At 37.9% G+C, this 21,015-nt stretch overlaps 2 protein-coding genes across 2 annotated transcripts in view; both read right to left on the bottom strand.

The window, feature by feature from the left end:
* col28a1a (collagen, type XXVIII, alpha 1a) overlaps nt 1-18,723 on the bottom strand; it is an 82,648-nt gene extending 63,925 nt beyond the window's left edge. Inside the window, exons 1-3 of the mRNA XM_072371099.1 lie at nt 18,480-18,723; nt 5,413-5,993; nt 4,828-4,887 (exon numbers count right to left, since the gene is read on the bottom strand). Of these exons, the coding sequence (XP_072227200.1) occupies nt 4,828-4,887; nt 5,413-5,993; nt 18,480-18,723 (885 nt within the window). The remainder of the gene's footprint in view (nt 1-4,827; nt 4,888-5,412; nt 5,994-18,479) is intronic.
* Nucleotides 18,724-19,694: 971 nt separating this feature from the next.
* rpa3 (replication protein A3) lies at nt 19,695-20,955 on the bottom strand. Its single transcript, XM_072370855.1, has 4 exons — nt 20,721-20,955; nt 20,531-20,605; nt 19,941-20,052; nt 19,695-19,851 (listed from the first exon to the last, which is right to left on the bottom strand). The coding sequence occupies exons 1-4, from the start codon at nt 20,817-20,819 to the stop codon at nt 19,769-19,771; spliced, it is 369 nt and encodes a 122-aa protein (XP_072226956.1). The 5' UTR covers nt 20,820-20,955; the 3' UTR covers nt 19,695-19,768.
* Nucleotides 20,956-21,015: the final 60 nt, after the last annotated feature.

Genomic DNA, 21,015 nt, shown 5'->3' with positions numbered 1-21,015 from the left:
CATAGACTTGAACATGTTATTAGGATTTAAGGAACTGAACAAGGCTGGTTTAAATCATATTTATCTGATAGATTCCAGACTGTCCATGGAAACAAAGAATGTTCCTTGCAGTAAATCATGGAGTTCCTCAGGGTTCTGTGCTTGGACCAATTCTTTTTACTTGATACATGCTTCCATTAGTTAACATTATCAGACAGCATGGCATAAATTTCCTTTCTTATGCTGATAACACTCAGCTGTACTCATCTATGAAACCAATAGGTTGGTCAGACTACAAGCATGTCTTAAAGACATAAAGACCTGGATGACTCAGAACTGTCTGCTTCTAAATTCAGACAAAACTGAAGTTGTTATCTTTGGACCTGAGCGCTTCAGGGAGAAACTGTCTAGCTATACTGTAGTTTTTTTTTTTTTTTACCAGAATTTATCATTTCACTTGCATATAAAACAGGTTTCTAGGACTGCCTTCTTTCACCTTTGTAATATTGCCAAAATCAGGAACATCCTGTCTAAGGGTGATGCAGAGAAACTGCTCCATGCATTTGTTACTTCAAGACTTGACTACTGTAATTCTTTATTATTGGGCTGTCCCACATATTCTCTGAAAAGCCTCCAGCTGATCCAAAATGCTACAGCCAGAGTTCTGATGAGAACTAACAGGAGAGATCATGTTTCTCCAGTTTTAGCACAGAGCACTTCGCTCTCAGGTGACCCTGAAACATCCCATAGTTAAGCTGTTATAGGCCTGGACTGCTGGGGGACCTCATCTGTCATATCTTTCCTCACTTTGCTCTCTTTTCCCCCTGTTTAATTTCTCAAATGATATTGTGTACATGTGACATTATTGTGGTTATTAACTTGTGTTTCCCTGTTCCAACAGGTATCCTCTGAATGGTGTTATGGTGGTTTTTTTCCCCTCTTTTCTATGTTCTCAAACCCCAGCTGGTCGAGGCGGATGGCCACCCTTCCTGAGTCTGGTTCTGCCAGAGGTTTCTTCCTGTTAAAAGGGAGTCGTTCCTTTCCACAGTCGCCACAGGCTCAGGACGGGAGACTGGACCAAAGACAAGTTTCAGTGCAATCTGTTGGTTTCCTTAGCTAGGAAATTGTTTTTGAGCTGGCTCTGTATAAATGAATTGGATTAATTTTTAATTTAATTAATTGGATTTGATTGGATTATGATTATAATGAATTGGACTCTAATTAGCTTGAATTGGACTGTATCATGTGCCTTGAGATGACATTTGTTGTGATTTGGCGCTGTATAAATAAAACTGGACTGAATTTCATTTAATCATCAAAACCTATGTGTTTGCTCATGTCTAATCCTCCATCACTGACTTTCACTTCTTTCCAAAGGCCTATCTTTAGTGTTATTACCTGTATAAAAAAATTTTTTTTTTTAAATCCCTGCTCTTTCACATTTTTTCCTTGTAGTGCTTTGGAAATTAGCCAGCTGCACCTGCTTGTAGATGCCACCATCCACGGTGGTAAGTCTGAGAGAATACCTGACTATTTAAACATTAACAAACCACTATGGGAACTTTTATGGGTTCTCTGAGGCAGAGGAAGAGAATATCAGCCAAAAAACAGCAGATATGACCACAGCTGGGCAGAAGGCTGTTGAAGAAGTAGTATTTAGGTATCAGCTGTTCACTGTGTCACCATTACCCAAATGTTCTAATATTGGAGAAAATAAAATGAGAGCTTTTAGTTATTCTGATAACCTGAACAGCATTTTGCTGCAAGGCAACTTTTAGTAAGACTGAAAGACAAATTTTGTATAGATGCCCATAAACCCTAAAGGATGGCACAGTGGCTATTAATGTCATATGAAGCCATATCAGTAAAGATTGACTGATCAATCTGACCTCACAGTTACCTGTAAACTCCAGAAAAAACTGAGTGGTTATCTGAATGGCTGACTATATCTGAATGAGATAAACTAAAAAAGTCATGTGTGCAAATTTGGTGACTGTTAATAACAGATACACAACTGAGCAAATGTGTGGTTTATTTCCAAAACCAAAACCCCTTTATTGTTTTGATTTTACCCATAATTTTTCAATTGAAAGATTTCCATTATGTTTTCAGGTCATAATCAGAATTTTCACCATATTTAGCTGACCCTGTTTCATCTCTACACCAGCAGATTTAAACATAAACATGTGTTTTAAGTGCACTGGTAGTATCATCAAGGAATACCACACTTGAACTTGAAGTTAATTCTATCCAAAGAAATGTTCCATACATTTCCATTGACTGGTTTGAAGTTAGTAACCTAGGCTGCATATTGTTGCCAGAGGGTGGCAGCAAAGGCTAAGTCACAAGTAGTTATAATCAGGGTTGAAAGTAGTTTTAAATTCTTGCCGGCATTATTACATTAAATCAAACGCACCGATCCCCATAGCAACCGCTGCGTTTCGAAAGTAGACGCGCATGCGCACTCACATACTGCTGAGTGAAATCTCCGGTCGTTAGCTCATAACCAGTTTGTTTTCCGGGCTGTTATGTATCGTTAAAATTGAACAAAATAACAGGAAAAACAACTGTTTAATCTCCTACTGATTTTAATTGGGACATTTTATTTTATTTTACAAACGTAAAGACATAAACGTGTGGCACAGAGCCAGTTCAGACCTTCATGGGGCCCTCGGCAAAATTCTGCTATGGGGCCCTCTTATCTGTACCCCAAAATGTTCAACAGTCGCACCTGACACCCAGTGCTTCCACTCATCCCCCCTTTAAACATATTGCGCCACCTGTTGGTCTACCTCCAAATAAATAAGAGAACTGAATGTGTAACAAATTACTCACCATTAGAAATGCCCCTGTCTGCACTTTCTGGATGCAAAATCATCAATAATGTCGTCATATGATATTTGCTTCCCCACATCATGGTGGATGCTCATGATGGCCAAGCCACTCAGACGTTTCTGGGACATGGAAGATCTCAGATCATTTTTGACCATTTTTAACTTGCTGAAGCTCCTCTCAGCTGAGGCAACTGCATATGACTCATTTGTGCTGGTTGAAGGTGACTAATCTGTGCATGTCTATTTGGTTCTTTCCCTCCACTGGCTGACTGGCTGGTCTCTGTGCTGCTTGTTAGAAACTTAAGCATAGCACCTGCAAAATATAGAGGCTACTATTAATTCAGCTCCATCAAATTGGCTGCACTTGTTTCACCTTCAGACACTGTACTTAAAATGTAGGTGATTTAGATTATTATTTAGCCTATTTAGCACCATTGTCATTTCACGAGTTTTATTTATTCACAAATATACCTGCATCTATATTTGCCTGTGGACTATCCAAGCAAACAAAATTCAATCTTAGTAAATATTTATCCATTACTTTCCATTTTGTATAAGTGTAGTTGTAACTACACTCAGAACGATTTATATAACACTTAAATTGTAGAAGCCAGCAAGACGCACACGGACGGTCTGTCCGGGGTTCACCAGCCGGGCTCACAGCCCTGTTATGTAGGTCAAACACCGACGAGCTCCGTCCCTCCCACTCTCCCACCCGGAGAGGAGAGTTACCCGACTGCTGTTCCCGCTGTTCATTTTCATTCAGTTTCTTTTTCCTTTTTTCACGCCCTTCATTTAACTCCGCTTCATCCTGCTAGGTTGATGCACATGCACTGGGAATCTGACGTGCGACGGACGGTCTCGTCGTCGCGTTTTTTTTTTGTTTGTTTCTTTTTTCCCACGGGGCCTCTGTGAGTTTGCTGGGCCCTTTGCGTAGTGTGCGTATTGGGTGAACCGGTACTGTGTACACGTGTGAAAGGCCAGGCGCAGACGAGACCGAGGGGAGGGGGAGAGAAGCAGGGCAAGAGCCTGGAGGAAGACAGGGAGATGCCCGGCCAAGGCTCCGTCCAGCATGGACTAAATTTAAAACACAGCACGGACAGTTCAGAAACAATTCAGAATGAGTTAAAAGGAATTTCTAAACAGAGAAAGTAGTTTTCAAGACTGCATATTGCTAGCGGAACCGTGACTGCTTCTGAATGAGGGCTTTATAACAGGCAGCCACTCTCTCATCTTCCTGCTACTGCGTACCGCCACTTAATCTGGTGGTACGCAATTCCGATTCAGAATAAGAAATAACCAGAAACAACCTTTGAGGGGGAAACCAACAAGAAGTGTGTCGACATCTATAAGACAAAACTGGACAGAGCTCATTTTCAGGAGTTACTTTAGTTTCTGGGAATATTTGGGAAATTTGACACCAGTTAGAGTATGTGAGTTTACTGTTTGCTCAGTCTGGGAATAGCTGGTGAGTCATGTCATTTTAAACTCGGCCAGGTCAGAGGCAATTGGCAGAGTTGTTTCATTCTCTCTAATGTGCTTTAACTCTCATTCATATTCATATGTAAACTTTTTCCATAAAGATAGAAGTTGTCTTCTTTTTTTTTTACAATGTTCTTTCCACTTTTCATATTAACATCCTCTAAATGTAAATCAAAAACCAAAATAGAGACAGGTTGTAGCAGTGCCCCAAAAGCAATCTTTACAAATGGTAATATCAGCTAGTTTGGGGAAATGGAGTGATTCACTTAGTCTGGTTTTGGTTACCATAGTCATACAATAGTCATAGTGAAACCGTGCTCTATACAGTGCTAATTGGTAGTACAGTAATTAACATTCAGTGTCAAATAAGTATATTGAGAACAATGTCATCAATAAAGGAGTTGGTGAAGTACAGTCTGATAGATATGTTTTCCTTGTGTGAATTTTGCCCTTTAATATGTCATTTTGATAGTACTGTAACCCAATACAAATTTTGGGATGTGGCATCATGAATACAGTATAACACCCTTACCGGACTTCCAGGATGACCCCTCTCCCCTTTTTTACACAGACATGTCTTTGGCTGTGGGCACTGAAATAAAGATATGGAAAATTTCATGTATTAAGTCTGTGTTATGTATTTCTTTATTAGTGGAGTTGTGGACCAGTTCATGCAGGTGTGCCTCTATGCAGAAGGTGGTAAAGAACAACATGTAAAAACACAGTCACATTTATGATAAGATAATAAAGACGCTAGATCATCTGCGTGAATACTTACCCTTGTCTTTACAATTGTGTTCTGAAAGAAGAAAAGAAACAGCCATATAACATTATACGAAAGTAAACGTGTAAAGCTTAGAATTAAGGTCTTTAAAAATTTTCACTGTCATCTCGAGCTTTTTCTACAGCTTTCACCTGCATCATTGTATTTTTGTTATGAATTGCTATCAATCTTTGTTGTATATCAAAATCAACACTATTAGCTCTTTGATGTATGTTTATGGAACTTTTTATGAAATATATGTTTTGTTTGTTGTGTGTTTTTTCCCTTTATATTATATTTTCTCCCTCTGCTTAGAAACTATTGCATAACTGTTGAGTTTAACAGCTAGGTAACACTATTATCACTTACCACTTCACTGAAGAGTTTATCATCCAGCTGATCGTCAGTGAGGCTGAATACATGCTGCTGTGGTGGGGCACTGGCGATGGATCGCAGCTTTGTACCCATGGCACCCTGTTTGGGCAGTCCAGACAACCTGATGGTGAATACCCTTATGTTGTTCTGTTTGGCCTCTGCAGCAGCTGTCACAGCACTGGGGCTGCGTGGGTGATCAGTTCCATCTGTCATGAACAGCGCCACCCTTAGGCTGCTGGAGGACGTTTCTTGCCGGAACACCTTGGTGGCATTGGTGATGGCATAGGCAGAGAAGGTGCCATGGCCAGTGAAAGTCATGGAGGCCACCCGACTTTGAAAGACATCTAAGTCCTGCCAGTCTCTGAAGTTGTGCTCCACTGATACAGTGCTGCTGTACTGCAAAGCTGCCAAGCGCAGGCGCAGACGCCAGCCACCAGAGTGGAGATGCATGAGCTTAGTGCTGAAGCGCAGGATGAACTCCTTCTGTTGTTCAAATAGCAGCGGTTTGGCTATTTCTGAACTGTCAGCAATGAACATGAGCTCCACTGGGCAAATGAGGGCTGGGCAGGAGGAAAAAGATGCTGTCTTACATTTGTCATACACAACACGTTCAAGCAGTTGGTCCGCTGGTGGACTATGACTACAGTAACTTCTCTTAAGCAACTTGGGGGTTCAACTCATATTGCATGTTTGGTGGTTGGATCCCCAGCTCCTCAAGATGCCAGAGTATCGTTTGGCAGTATACTCCCAAGAATGCTCCCAAGCTGCTCCCAAGAGGGGTCAGCACTATCACTGGTTTGTGTGTGAGTAAATGGAATCAGCTAAGTTCAATTCAGTTTCAATTAGGAAACATCCTTGCACAACAAAAATAATGTATGGAAGACAACACTGATCCCGCCGCATATCCAGAACTGAATATTTAAACAACTTACATATACATACTTATAACTACATTTAGGCTCTCCTCTACAGGTCAACATTGCTCTGTGATTAATATGCATTAAATCTTTCTTTCAAAGAACTGACATATAGAAAAGATGACTGACACAATACTCACTTTTGACTTCATTCCTGATGATCTGATGATCATCTCGCTGTTCCTTCGTCCTTCTGTTTTGGCATCCAGTTGGGCTTGACAGCACCAAAGTAAGAATCAAAAGTTTCACAGACCACTGCACAGTCATTGTAGAATCAGCTGCCAAGCCTGGAAACATGCAGATAAGATCAGGGTAGCATTGGCTGTAAATTGTGCTTCTGTGAAATTCAGTTGGTAGTAGCAAAGCTCCAGCTACTTCTTATCACCACAAGAGGAAGAAATGACTATTATAACTGCTCACAGATGCTACTGGTAAATTTCATAGTCAAGTGATGATCGTGGTATATTATATCAAATACTATGACTGCTGAACATAATTTTATATTCTGATAATGCTGACAGGCACTCACTAATGCTACTGGTATATTAGAATATCAGAATACTGCACAACACAGTGATATATACTGAGACACCACGGAAATGTACTTGCCATCAGAGTTTCCAGACAACCACTGACATTGTGTGTGGGATTAGTAGTGATTTGCTACAACGCTGGTAAAATATTTGATGCATTGGCAAAAAACAGAAATTGCTCTCTGCTTAGTTTATTTAATAACAACATGTCTCTGAATTTTGTATCATATTAACTGATACAATCATCATATTATAGAACACTCGTCACATTGCCATGGTCATTTCTATTACTACCACAATTATAACCTTTAATGTTATTACTGCCACCAAGTATATCAAGTATATATTCTGCTTTACAGCTGCCACTCATTTACTTACACTGCATCTCCAACTGTCCGTCACTACTTGCTTTGATACATACTCTACTGTGTTAGTATTACTCATACCAGTCATCAGAATTATCCATATTCCTACAAATAAAATAGCCTTGCTGTGGTGCTGCTACTGATGCTGTAATAACTTAATATAACAACAACAAAAATAATGATAATAATTAATAGATAAATAGATCGTACCTGTGTGTTTATAAAAAAGAGCTCCAAGTTAATCCATCAGTGAGATGAACAAGCACCACTGCACTGCATTCCCTTTGGGGCACCTTGTACTGCTCCTGCAAAGGCACAGAAAACAGTCACTCTGGTTCAAACCTACAGCCACTGACAAGTCCCTGCAGTTGCTACAACTTCCTGGTACTACCTTCACAATAAAGCCTAATGTTAAAAACGAGGCATCACTACACGATTTAGATATGCATTTTAAAGTTAGAACTGTTATTCATATTTTCCTTCAGAGCCCTTTTATATAATTTGGAGTAGTTTATATAATTTGTATCTAGAAATTTTGATAGTCATTACACAAAGCCTTTTTTTAAGAATAACAGATTATTCCATCACTAAAAAATGCAACCCCTTTTTTTTTTGGATCAGGTTTTTCTACAACTCGACCCATTTGTCCTAAAATGGTCACTTCTGGCTCCAAAAAGACCAAGATGGCGACAGCATAATTCAAATTCCAGTTTCACAGTTTACCATCAGCTGGTGTTACAGTTGCTTGGTCCACTTCCCATATACAGTCTCAGTAGCCATAGAGGGAAAAATATTTGGAAGCTTTTACTACATTGAATACACAAGACACAAATGGCAGTGTTTGGTCATATAGTTACACCTGAAATCAAGCTCAACCTTGTAAGTAGAGGAAGCGGTGTTTAATACAAATGGTAATTGCATAAGTCTTTTTGTGCTAATATAATTAATCACTGACAGCTCTTTTTGACCAATTCAATTCAATTCAATTCAATTCAATTTTATTTATATAGCGCCAGATTACAATAATTGTCATCTCAAGGCACTTAAGTAATATAGTCCAATTCAAGCCAATTGGAATTCAATTCATTGTAATCATAATCCAATTAATTCATATAGAGCCAATGACAATGCTTGTAACGTTTTCCAGTTCCCACAGCTCTGTTGTTGATTAGAGTGGATATATCAATACTATGGGCATATTCGTATGAGTGTTATGTGTTATGCATTTAGCAGACGCTTTTATCCAAAGCAACTTACAGGTAGGTAGGCTAAGGGGGTCTTGCCTAAGGACCCCTACTGGAGGTAATACCTTTCATGCAGGGGATTTAAACCCAGGTCTCCCACATGGTGGCAATCATACCACTACACTATCCAGCCCAGAGTGTTGATATCAAAAGTATTTTGAAAAAAAGTACACAAACTGAGTAATGCATGGTAAGAAATTGTGAATGCAGCTTATGCGTCACATAATTGTTAAAAGAGTTAAAAGAAGTATCACCTAAAATTGAAAGTGAACAAGACAAATTACATAATTATGGATTTTAGGAGGACTGGGAATAGGTTAAGAACTATATCCATCCCAGGAGAAGAGAGTTGGTGGAAAACTTCTGGAAATTCAAAGCTCAGACTATTGACAAAAAAGGTCAGAGCAAACTTTACTTTTCGAGGAAGCTTAGGTCTATCTGTTGCAGCAGCAGCATCAGAGCCAGATCAAAGAACGTTGTTGAAGCTGCTCAACATATGGGACTATTCTGTGGTTTAAACATCACAAAAATAATTTTAGTGAACTGGGAATTTTTAAAAGATTCAATTAATTAAACTCAGATTTGCCTTAAACCTGTTCAAAATTTTGGCCATTAGCCTCCACTGCATCATCTCCATGGAGCAATGGAATATATAATAACGATGATAATTAGACAATAAGTCTTTATGTCCGGAGTTTAGTTGCTGGTGATGACTGAACAACAACAGGATGTGGCCGATACTTCAGTTTAGGCTGTATTGGTATGTATAGGTTGTATAGGTGAAGATAGGAATGAGGTGGGTTGCATGAAAGTGAGCCTGAAAAGGAAATGACAAAAGAGTTTTAAAGAACAGTGATCAGACTGATTAGTTAAAAAAATCGTAGGCAAGAAGTTGATTGGACCAGACGCATGATGACAGAATAAAGAATGAGGTGAGTTTTTCAGCGAGGAAAATTTGAAGTAACAAAGCATAGCAGGATGAAAAGCCCAAACACCTGACAATAAGCAGAAATGAGGGAACAGGTCTAAACTAAACTTTGCAATAAATAGTAGAGATCAGAAGGACAGAAGGAGGACAGAGAACAAAGGAGGGAAATAGAGGGAAAATAATGATTAAAGCAATGCAGGTGTCGCCATTAGTAAACTAGAACCTGGTATGAAAACTAAACTAAAGCGAAACTCAACGAAGCAAAAGGGGCAGGTGCCGCAAAATGAAACACAAAGTAAGGCTAACTGAGATGCAGAATGTAAATTGATTACAAAAGGCAGAACTAGAAGGTCCATTCAGACGGACAGCCGTGTCATTCATTCGTCAGCTAAATGGATGTTTATGCTCTATATGCTCCTGTTTAGAGTGGAACGAATAAAATGACTTATAGTGTGAGGAAGAAAGAACATGCAGATAAAAGCAGAGCAGCGTCTGCGGCTTACACTGAAATATATGTTTGATTCGTGGTGAGGGAGAAAAACAGGTCTATTTGGGATGTTTTAAAGCTAATCTTTATGGAGTCATGTTCTGAGTAGCAACTTGAAATTGTTGAGCAGCTGTAAGAAGTTGTACCTGGGGGACATCGGTAGGCAAAACTTCTATTAGCAGCTCATATAATTCAAATAGACAGGCTAAGTTAAGGCCTCATGCCCAATGCCTGACATCAATCATTAATATGTCTGTGGGCCACACCTAATCTTTCTGTAAAAAGTGAGCAATCATTCTATCAATTTCACCTGGAATATTAGGGAAAACATAGTAAACCTATATCCTGCTATATGATGCAGGCTATCAGTTTGTCTTCTAAACTGACCTCATAAACTTTAAAGAATTTGAAGAGGAAACGGTCAATAAGTTAACCAGCAAAAATGGCTTAGTATCTATGAGAGCTATATTTAATAAATCAGACAGCAAAGTCTTGGTCTAAGTTTCTTTATTCTACAGAGGTACAACACAGAATAGCACAAAAGTCAGCTCCTCCATACAGTATAGTTTATTCTACAAGGTCAGACGGATTTTTTTTAACATTTTCAGCTCACACCAGATGATGAATTTTCCCGTCAGTATCCATGACAGGCTAATCATTACATTAAATACCTTTTTTTGGGGTCAAATGTCTCTGTCATTGCTCACACAAATTACTCACATATAAAACTGCACTAATCAATATGTTACTCATGTGATGGCAGAAAAGAGTAAATAACACAAATAAGAGCATTGTGGCACTGAATGGCATTTGTGATAGCAAATTCAGAAACTTTTAAGGTTTGGGATTTTTTCATATTCTAAATAAGTAATTCACTCCACTTTTTCTTTACTTTGGTAAGGGTTCTTGTCATGAAATAGATTACAACAACACATTTCTTTCCTTGGATGTATTTGTTGTGATATCAACACCGCTTCAGCACAAGACAACTGATAACCTCGTACCCAGTACAAAATGAAGATACTACACAAAAGAACTTTTGACAAGGCTACATTTTTTTTAACTCAAAACCATTTCAGTTGACAGCCTCATGAAGTTGGTTATGTTAATGCCAACAGTGTTCAAAGACGTCACAATCCAGCAGTGACCTATCTGGGGAGACTAAAGCATGAAATATATTTCGCTTTGTTTGCCCTTTTTTGTATAATCTGCCATGCGATATGTGTTATTTTATCAGTACATGTTCCCTCATTTATTTAATTTTGGTATTACTTAATATGGATTCACTGTGGGAAGTGAAAGGTATTTTGCTCTCACTGGCTCCTCTCCAAATCCAGCTTGTGACCATAGTGTCTGTGTGCATGTCCCTGTCTTGAAAAAGCCAGTTGACTTAATCAAAATATGTTGAAATACATCAGGAAGTACTCTGTAAACTCTCTGTATGGTATTGTCTTTGTCGCTGCCTGACTGTGTTATTTTAACACAGAGCTGTCTGCAGACAGTGCCACCACCAGCTTTACCACCAGTCTCTTCCCATAGACCCAGCAGCATTTGACATCCAAGGTTTCTACATACACACCCTGACTGCTCCACCTCTCTTTGCATTTAATGATATATAAGTATGAAGTAGAACATTCTACTCACCTTTGATTAGCAATTAGGCTTCTTCAAGCTCACTTTGTGGGTTTTACAGTCAACTTCTGATTTAGTCTTAACGCTGTATAAAGTGAAATTACTCTGGTGATAGCAATTCATGCTACCCGCTCACCAATAGTCTCAGTAGATGAGAAAATAAACTAAAAGAGATCAGCCATTTATCCTGACGTTTTGTAGTGATCTCTTTGGGTTTATGTTCCTGTAACACTGAACGTTGTTCGGATTTATTCCCGCCAAGTCCTTGGTTTAAAAAGTTAAAAAAAATGACAGAGAGCGGCCATGTCTGAGCAGCAAGTTATTTAATTACCTCCTACTAATTAGGCATTTGCTCAGTTACGCTACTGTTTGTTAACAATAACAGAAGCTCTCTGAGAGTTGAAGTTTCTCATTGTGATCAGCCTTAGATACTCAATAAACAGGGTTTCAGATCAGAGCTAATGTTAGTGTTTCCCAGAGTTTACATAGCATATCTTTGTGGGAGATGGATAGGGTGAATGGACGGTATCTAAATGTGTGGCTCTAACTGTGGAGCATCAAAAAAGGGCTATAATGGTATGGGTGGGATTTGCTGTTGACAAACTCACACTGAACTTAAAGTTATACATTTAAAATAGAAGCATAGTTTATTCGTAACTTCAGAGTGAAACATGCCGCCATCTCTGCTGCAGTAACAGGCTGCAGAGACAGTTTTATAGCCTGTGATGCTTACATGAAATGCTTTGGAGGTATAAAGTCTTCTTGAACTTGCCATGCTCAGATCGTTTGTTAACACTCCCTGTGGCACTTCAACCTTTGGCAGGTCTGACAGCTTCATATGATCCATCTAAAACCCTGCCCAGGGGCCCTGATGCATGTGATAGATATGCAGCAGATTTTTAGGCAAGTTGGCTCACAGTACATTACATTTCAGTGTAAAGAAAATAAATAAATAAAAGTCAGTGTCCACCTTGGTATGTAGAATATGAACTAATAACTTTTGGAGGAATGGTATGGGTTGAAACAAGATTCATCGTGGATTCTTGTAGTTATTGCTGTAATGTTAGAGTTAAGAAGGAAAACAGAATTGAATCATAAACATCCAGTCCTTCAAATAAACAAGTGCAAGATTTTGGTCAGTCTGGGCTGACCAAAACTCTCAAAAGGATCGTTCTATTTGACAGTTTCAGGGGTGTCAGCCTGTAAAACCTGGAATGAAACATGTCTCAGTCTGCCCAAAGAATTTCACTCAATAGATCTTCAGTAGACTGGCTTGTCTAAAATGCTGACCACTTTAAAAACTTTAAGCCTAACATTAGAAATACTTTTGCCTTAAATCATAATTTTTTTACAAGAGAGCTGTAACATATTACCAGTTTTGTGTTTTCCTACTGTTATACAAAGGCCTGTAGCCTCTTTTAGCAATTGTTTTTTATTTTTGTCAGTCATGGTTTATCCAAGTTCTTTTACACTATTCAGCACAATGAAGCAAGAGATAAAATGGGGGCAAAATTCATAGGCCCAATTGCAATATAATTGCAAGATAAAAACAGTGTAAAGATTTTCACATCTCATGAACCAGTATTTAATTCACAACTAAACATAGAGAACATATCAACTGCTGAAAGCAAACTAGTTTGTTGTTTCATGAAAAACATTATCTGATCTCGACATTGATGGCAGCAGCATGTCTCAGAAAAGGGACAGGATCATGTTTATCTCTGTGTAGCATCTCCCCATTGTCCAGTTTCTGGACTTTTGGGAAAGGACTGTTCAAATTATTGTCTGGTATAAGATTCAAGCAACTCAACAGTAGCTAGCTCTTCTTTGTCATATTTTAGGTTTCATAACAAAATGTTTTGTGATGCTGTTGTGATAGATGCTGTTGTGATAGATGCAATATGTGGGTTATCAGTCTTGCTGAAATTCAGGCATATGTTGCTTTAGAACCCGTACTTTTACTTTTCAACACTGATAGTGCTTTTCCTGATTTGTAAGTTCCATTGGCATTTAATGCACCCCCATACCGGGAGAGATTCTTGCTTTTAAACTGATTGCTGATAACGAGCCATATGATCCCCCTCCTCATAGGGGAATTTTCATGAAAGAATCATGCCTGTTTTAATCCAGTGCCCCTGAAAGCTCTGGGAACACAGGCATTCAATATTGATTTTTGGCCATGTCTCTTGCACACAATAGTGTCTTTTGATCATATTATGTACTGCAGATGAAGGGATATTCAATGTATTTCAATTTCAGTTTGCATTGAGGAACATTATTTTGGCATTTCTCTACATTTCATAGGTAGAGATGTTTGCAGATTGCTGAACCTCAGGAAATCTCTACTTCAAAAGGCTCTACTTCTGTAAGGGGCTCCTTCCTATGTCCAATCAGGTTACTTACCTACTGCCAATTAACCTTATTAGTTGCAACATCTTTCTCTTGCTGTTTCTTTTAGTATTATTTTCTTTTCAAGACTTTTGTTAGCCCCTTCCAACTTTCTGTTGTGTTTGCTACATTGATAAGCAAGTGTACTCTGGTAAAAGTGCCTCTGTTTAAAGAGTGTATGTGTAAACAATATGCAGCCAGCAGTCAAATAATCAATCAAATAGATATTTTATTTATCCTTTGATGAAAATTGTATGGCAAGTAAAGACAACAGCACCTACAATAAATAGCAGTTTACATGATACAACAATCAATAAAAAAATATGGAAAAAAATTAAAAATGGTGCACATGATGAAGATATTTCTATTGACTGGCTAATGACAGCAAGTAAAACTCCCAGTTTCTTTAGAGGAAACGACAAGAATTCTGATCAGGGTTAAATGCAGGCTCTAGCCCTCTAAAATGATAGCTTTAGATTAAGTAAACCAAAAGGGGGAAAATAAAGAATGTATGAATGGGTGTGCAGGGTTTGACAAGAATAGGCCATGACAGAAAGGGTGGATGTTTCCATGACAGTGTGGAAGATGAAAGTGATAGTATCTGTGGATCGGAGCAGATGGAGCAGATGCTGCAACTTAAATGGCAGTGTTTCAACTTGCTGAAACACGTCAGCTGCCTTCCTTTAGGCTACTCCTCTCCCACCATTGCATTGAATGCAATGAGGACATACTTAGTTATTTTACAGAGGTTGACACTATTACCCTGTCCTTTCACTGATGATATACACATCCATCCACTGGTTTACAATACACCTATATTTTACACCCATCATTTCCTGCTTAATCATTTATTTTTGTCAGTGGTTAGAAAATGTACAAAATTAAAGTCCTGTCAAAATACAGTCAACCCTATGGTCTCGTAGGGTCAGTTTTCATAATGACTTATTACAAGACCAAATGACAACATATCAGAGATTTCATCAAATTTTCTGAACTTTATGGTAGTAAAATTCTTGAAAATAACATTTAATCCATGTGCTTCAAAAAGAAACAATGATTGTCTCAATAACACACCAAGAGTCTGCTGAATATCGTTATAATATGGTAAATTCATATTTCAACAAGTAAAATAAATAAATAGAATTGAATAAATAAAGGATTGATGAAAGGGCTATTTACAGGTTAAAAGATTTAATTTTGTCACAAGACTAGTTTGGCTGCACCAAAATGTTTCACCGCTAGAGTGCGTATGCCACATGTTATTGCACGGTTGTTTTTCTACTTATATCTGGCGAAGAAGGATCCCTTGTGTGTATGCAGTGCTATGTGAAATGTTTCTTGTCTTTGATCACGATGCTGCAGCTCTGAAGTAAAGCCATGTTAAAATTCAGTTGAATCTTCAGTAATTTTTCTTAGTAAAATGGGATGTTACAGCTAAATTCACAACATCCACTGTCTCCAATTAAACCTTCCACACCATGTTTTTATGAGAGGTAAGAGTATATTTCAATCAAAATAACTTTGTGATGGAAAAAAATCATTACATTCATTTTAATTCTGATCAACCTTTATTGCACATAACTTAAATCTGTTCTGTCCTCTTTCCTTCATTTGTATTTTTGGTGTCTTTACAGTATGTCTTTACAGTGCCAAAGAAAAAAGTGGTATATTTTCTTTGTAAAATTTGTCTCATTTGGAACCATTATTACCTTGAAATGCTGACAGCTAAATAACATCCAGTGATGTAAAACACTAGTTGAATTGGCTGTTCTGCTTGATAAGAAGTTGTTACAACTAGAAATACTATCATGTTTTATATAAAGGAGCAGTTGGACATGTTAAAAAATTTCACACAATTTTCAGTCATTGTCAACAATTGAATTACAGCTCTGATGCCTGCAATCTATATCCCTTTAAACTTAATGGTCACATCAGAGCCACTGTCCCCCTTTTGTAATTCACACAGACTGAAGAGAGTCATTTCAGTGCCAAATCAATAAGTGCTTGCTTACACACAGCTAAGAAAAGTCGCAAAATCAGCTGATAATAAAGCTGTTGGTTAGAGCTGTGTGTTCTGCTGTCCCAACTTGACCTTAACACACACGCAAATTCAAAAGCTTGATGACATTTCTGGAATTGGGGTTGCTAAATATTTTCACTTTGGACTTCACAAAAAGGCAAAAATTCTCATAAATATTAATAAGAATTTTTAAAGCAGAATTGTAACTTGTAACAGAATTTTGAGCCCTTTTGTTGTAACTTTCTGTAAGTATACATATTTTGTGAATGTACAATGTTCAAAACACATGAAATTATTTTTTTTTGTTGAAATAAAAAATATATGTTTTGTACATATGTACATAATTTTGACAAATTAAACATATTTGTTACACCAAAAAGCTTCACAGATAACAGATATTTTATTTTCCAGTGCAAATCAACTGATTAAATCATTTGAAACTTTGACAAATGCATTGTTTTTCAGTCAAAATTAAAAAGAAATATATTTTCAATTTCCTCTTGTTTTTTTATCTGATAGAAAATTAGACTTTTTCTGTTTTGAACAGCTGGTTGGACAAAACATGATTTTTAAATGCAGCAAACATGTATTACAGTCTAAAACAGCAGCTCCTATTTTGTTAATCCAAGGTGAAAGGAAGTTTGAGAGTAAAGAATATCGAGGTGTAAAACCTTTTACTGAGGAGGACCACTTTAAGTGATGAATCACAAACTTCTGGACTTTGTTTTTGGTGTTTTAAATTAAATGAATGCATTCCATATAGAGTCTAAAGAAAACGGTTGGAGAAGTGTAGGATTTAGCTGTATCTGGGCTTCTCCATACAGTAAACTAAATGTTCTGATATCTGACTCTGCCATGTCTATTTGAAAAATCGTACACTTTCTTTAGGAACTAGGCGATTTTATGCATCTAAACGGAGCTGTCTTAAAGTGACAGATAAGGAGAAAAAACAGAATTAAAGTGCAAAAAAGATGCTAGTTACCAATGAGACCCAATTAAATAAGCCATTCTGTGTTTGATATGTCTCTTGCTGGTCACTCTTGTGTAATAACTCAAGTATAAAGTGTCATGATTCTTGTATACTTTTAATTTTATAACTTGGCTTGTCATTTCCGGATTTATTTTGAAAATTGGCTTCTCCTCTCGTTTCAGTTAACTTGCTTTTCCTCCTGTGTCTTGCGTCTGCGTGTCTCCCCTGATTACCCAAGTGTTTCCACCTGTTCCCCTTGGATCCTCATGTGTACATAGTCTTTGTCTTCCCTTGTCTCGTTGCCAGTGTGTTGTACTTTACAGTCTTCATCCTAGCCTCCGAATATCCCTTGTTGTTCTGAAAATACCCAGATTCCATTGTGCTACCTTGTGTTTTGACCCATTGGTGGATTCCTGAAGTCGAGCGTTTCTCCTTCAGAGTTTCTTTTGGTAAATGTTTTTGTGATTATCTCAGCTTAGCTTTTGACTAAATTTTCATAGTCATTTTTGGTTTCCTCTTTTCGAGAGTTTTTTGTTGTAATGTTTCATAGCTCCTCCGTTATAGGAGTGGATGCTCGTTTTCTGTTCTTTGTTTAATCTTGTAGTGCCTCCAATAGAAGGAGAGATTTTCTTTGTTCACCTCTTTAGAAGAGAGTGCGAAATTTAAAGTAATAATCTTTTATAGAATTTTCGTTTTCCTCCTAGAGTGGAGAGACTGTTTCTTTTGATTAAGTTTTATACCGGTATCTGTCACAACTATAGTTATAGTGATCAGTGCCATAGTAATTTTCATAGTGATTATTTTCTCTTTTCGGAGACCTGTTAAGAGTTTATTTATAAAAAACAATCTTATTCTGAAATCGATCCGGCATCTGTGTTCTGTGTCCTGCTGGTTCTTGACATAAAGTGAATCTGGAGTTTCTTGAACTGTGCATGTGTGCCATACTTGAAAAAGGAAAAAAAAAATCAGATGTCATCCCAACATGATGTACCACAATAATTCCAAATGTTGAACTAATGTTCTGTTTGGATTAGTAACAAAGAAAAATATCAGCTTTATATCTGGAAAAAGCATAGATACATTCAACCATTGATGAAAATCTTTAAGTGCACCATTTCCACCATGTTCAGGACCCTTTGATGACCATTTTATGTAACAATAACAATGATTACCACGGCTTTTTTCATGAGAATAAAATAAATCCTAGGTTTGGTACATATGATAAGATATATATATATATATTTCCATAAATAACAGATAATCATAAATTCTCTTCTCTTTGCCATATACACCACCTCACTGGGACAGATCATCCGATCACATGGCTTCTCATACCAATGTTATGCTGACTATATGTCATGTTGAGTGTTATACACTACTTGTTTTATCTTTTCTGTTATGTGCCGTGTGTTGCGTTTGGTTTAAGTGGCATGTTTACTTATATTTTGTGTTTTGGATTTTCAGTTACAATTGTGTGTTTATTATGATATAGTTTCTTTGAGTTATTGCATGTATTATGTTTAAGCGGTAATTGCAAGTAGTGGATACACCTGTTAGCTGACCGCTGCGCCAGCCAATCAGGTGATGGAACGGGCCCATAGATTGGCTGTTAAGGAGGCCAGGTAGCCGGATGTGGACAGGAAGAGACAGAGAGTAGAAGCTATTGGTCAGAACGGACACGGACCTGCGAGGGGCAGAGACGGCAGGAGGGACTCGAGGGCTGACCAGAGACGCCGGAACAGTGCATTGGAAGCTGTTGGGATGCAAAGGGGCAGAAGTAGGAGCTTCTGCCCAAAAGCTCCTCATTGTAAGTTGCTTTGGATAAAAGCATCTGCTAAATGCATAAACATAACAGACTGAAGATTGTTACCAGCTTGGTGAGGCTTGACTGTGGTTACAGCTTTCCAACCTGAGATGTGATTATTTACTGCCCACATAGGTTTCAGAAGGTAAAAACCTTTTTACCCCTGGACAATAGACATAGTTAGAATGTAAGTGAATATATAGAGTGAAGTTTAATTCAAGGTAACACAATTAATTAGGGAAGAGAACATCTCCTGGCTCATGAAGGCACTTCTAGAGTTTCTAAGGTCATACCCCCACCTGCTGACCGGTATAAAATATGAGCTCTATTGGAATTATTGTAACTCTCTATCAGTGAGGTTATTCTGAAGATACCAGGGGTTAGAGTGAAAAATGTAATTTCCTCAAGGAATCTTTAAAAAAAATAATCAAATAAAAATTCTGGAAACCATCTTGAGATAGGATCACACCCATTGTTGTGGCCCATTGTTACTTAGTAGTCATGACAATACACATTTAATGGAGCTGATCAAGTGTGTGGCAGAAAGTTTCAATCCATGTGATGCATGCATTTCTAGAAAAAAAAAGATTGAAAACATGAACACAAGATGCTGCAGTTTTTATTTTTTTGTTTTTAAGAGTTCTTTCTAATTTAATGTGACAACGTAAACTCCGACCTAAAAGTCTACTATTTACAATTTAGAATATAACTGCAGCTGTAGTTCAGGAATAACTATCTCACACTGACAGTGTTTACTTGGTCAGTTATTTTAACCAAATAAGACAAAAACAGCTTCCACTAGCACGTATGGTTGTTCACCTAGTTTGTCACTGTGATGGACTGGTGACCTGTCCAAGGTGTACCCTGCCGGTTTCCTGAGAGCAACTGCGATAGGCTGCAGGCCCTCATGACATGGGGGTTGAAAATGGATGAATGAATAAAAACTTCCAATATTTGCATTTATTAAAAGACCATATTAATACAAACATTTTTTTTTTAACTGAACACAACAGAAATTAGGCACAAAATAAACCATGGACACAATCTTCATCCACTTGCAGCCACCTCAAATGGGTAGTGCTGGGGGAAATCATGAATGACCTTCAGGGCTTCGTTGTACAGTTCCAAATCTGTTGGTCAAGCAAAGCACACAGTAAGTAAAAATGAATGATTGTTACTGCATTATCCCAGCTTTGTCTCTTTGTAAATGGAAAACTACCAAAGAGACTGCCTTTGTCTTCTCGTAGCATGTTGTATGCAGTGGCCATTATTACTCCTTTGTTGGACACCATACCAATGACCTCCACAACGCCACTCAGCTCTTCTTCAAGCTGAAAAAAAAAGAGAATTTTAGTACCACCATCTTTATCAGTGAGTTGCCCACTCCTGAAAGCAACATCATGAAAAAAGTAGAACTACATTATTCTGCTGGACTATATGAAATCAGCACAATATAACAAGAATGAAAAATATTAGATGCCATTTTTAAATGTCACTTCCGAATGCAACAGCAGATATAGATAACTGTGAGATTTAAAATCAAAGCTTAATAATGAAAATAATAACATTACTTTAGCTAGTAATTATAGTTTTATTTGGATTTCCTTGGCGTTACACATTGCCGTTTTATGGCTAAATAAACATTAAGCATAAAACACAAATCCTAACAGGCCTATCTGGAAAATTCGTAAGAAACAAAAACTGCTATTGCAATGCAGAAAACGATTGACCAGTTGAAACATCTGAGAAAATGTGGAGATGTGGTAATGTCGTGACAAAGACACGCAACAGTACTTTAAATGTACTTACGGGTTCGTTCAGTTCAATTGTAGCATTATTTCCTTCTCCATCCGTGACAGCAAACGTTTTTCCACTTGGGTGAACCTTCAGAAACGGAAAGCAAGCAGTCAGTGTTACGGATATTCAGAGTATGTTTTTAGTCAGTGTTGCAACCGTTGAAACTGCATTTTAACATGAGCTTGTAGCAAACAAATCTGACCTTTCCAACGCGGCCAACGAAACACACCGGTCGACTAATATGCTGCGAAAGCATAGAGCAGTTTATTCTTGGTTTTGGGACATCCAGTATGCCTGCCATCTTAGCCGCTTGCTGTTTTGGCGTTGCTGACTTCTTGATAATAGCAACAGCGCGCGCGAAATCTGACGTGCTTTAATTTGGGTCGAACTGTAGCCCGCGCAGGCGGAGTGTCGATATTTCCGGTTTAAAACATTGTAACTGCGGCTAACTTAGTAACAAAACCAGTTGCCTCCCATTTTTATTACGACATATCCGC

This window comes from Leuresthes tenuis, unplaced genomic scaffold (assembly GCF_036924035.1).
Source record: "Leuresthes tenuis unplaced genomic scaffold, fLeuTen1.0.hap1 SCAF_18, whole genome shotgun sequence".
NCBI classification, from domain to species: domain Eukaryota; kingdom Metazoa; phylum Chordata; class Actinopteri; order Atheriniformes; family Atherinopsidae; genus Leuresthes; species Leuresthes tenuis.
The sequence above is the reverse complement of the archived record's forward strand: the minus strand, read 5'-3'. Positions and strand labels throughout refer to the sequence as shown.

Excerpts from the sequence above, each read along its gene's own strand:
- rpa3 (XM_072370855.1), bottom strand. The coding sequence starts at position 20,819 with ATGGCAGGCATACTGGATGTCCCAAAACCAAGAATAAACTGCTCTATG. Across the intron at positions 20,053-20,530 it reads CAATTGAACTGAACGAACCC|CTTGAAGAAGAGCTGAGTGG; the intron begins GTAAGTACATTT and ends TTTTTTTTTCAG. Across the intron at positions 19,852-19,940 it reads AGACAAAGGCAGTCTCTTTG|ATTTGGAACTGTACAACGAA; the intron begins GTAGTTTTCCAT and ends CTTGACCAACAG.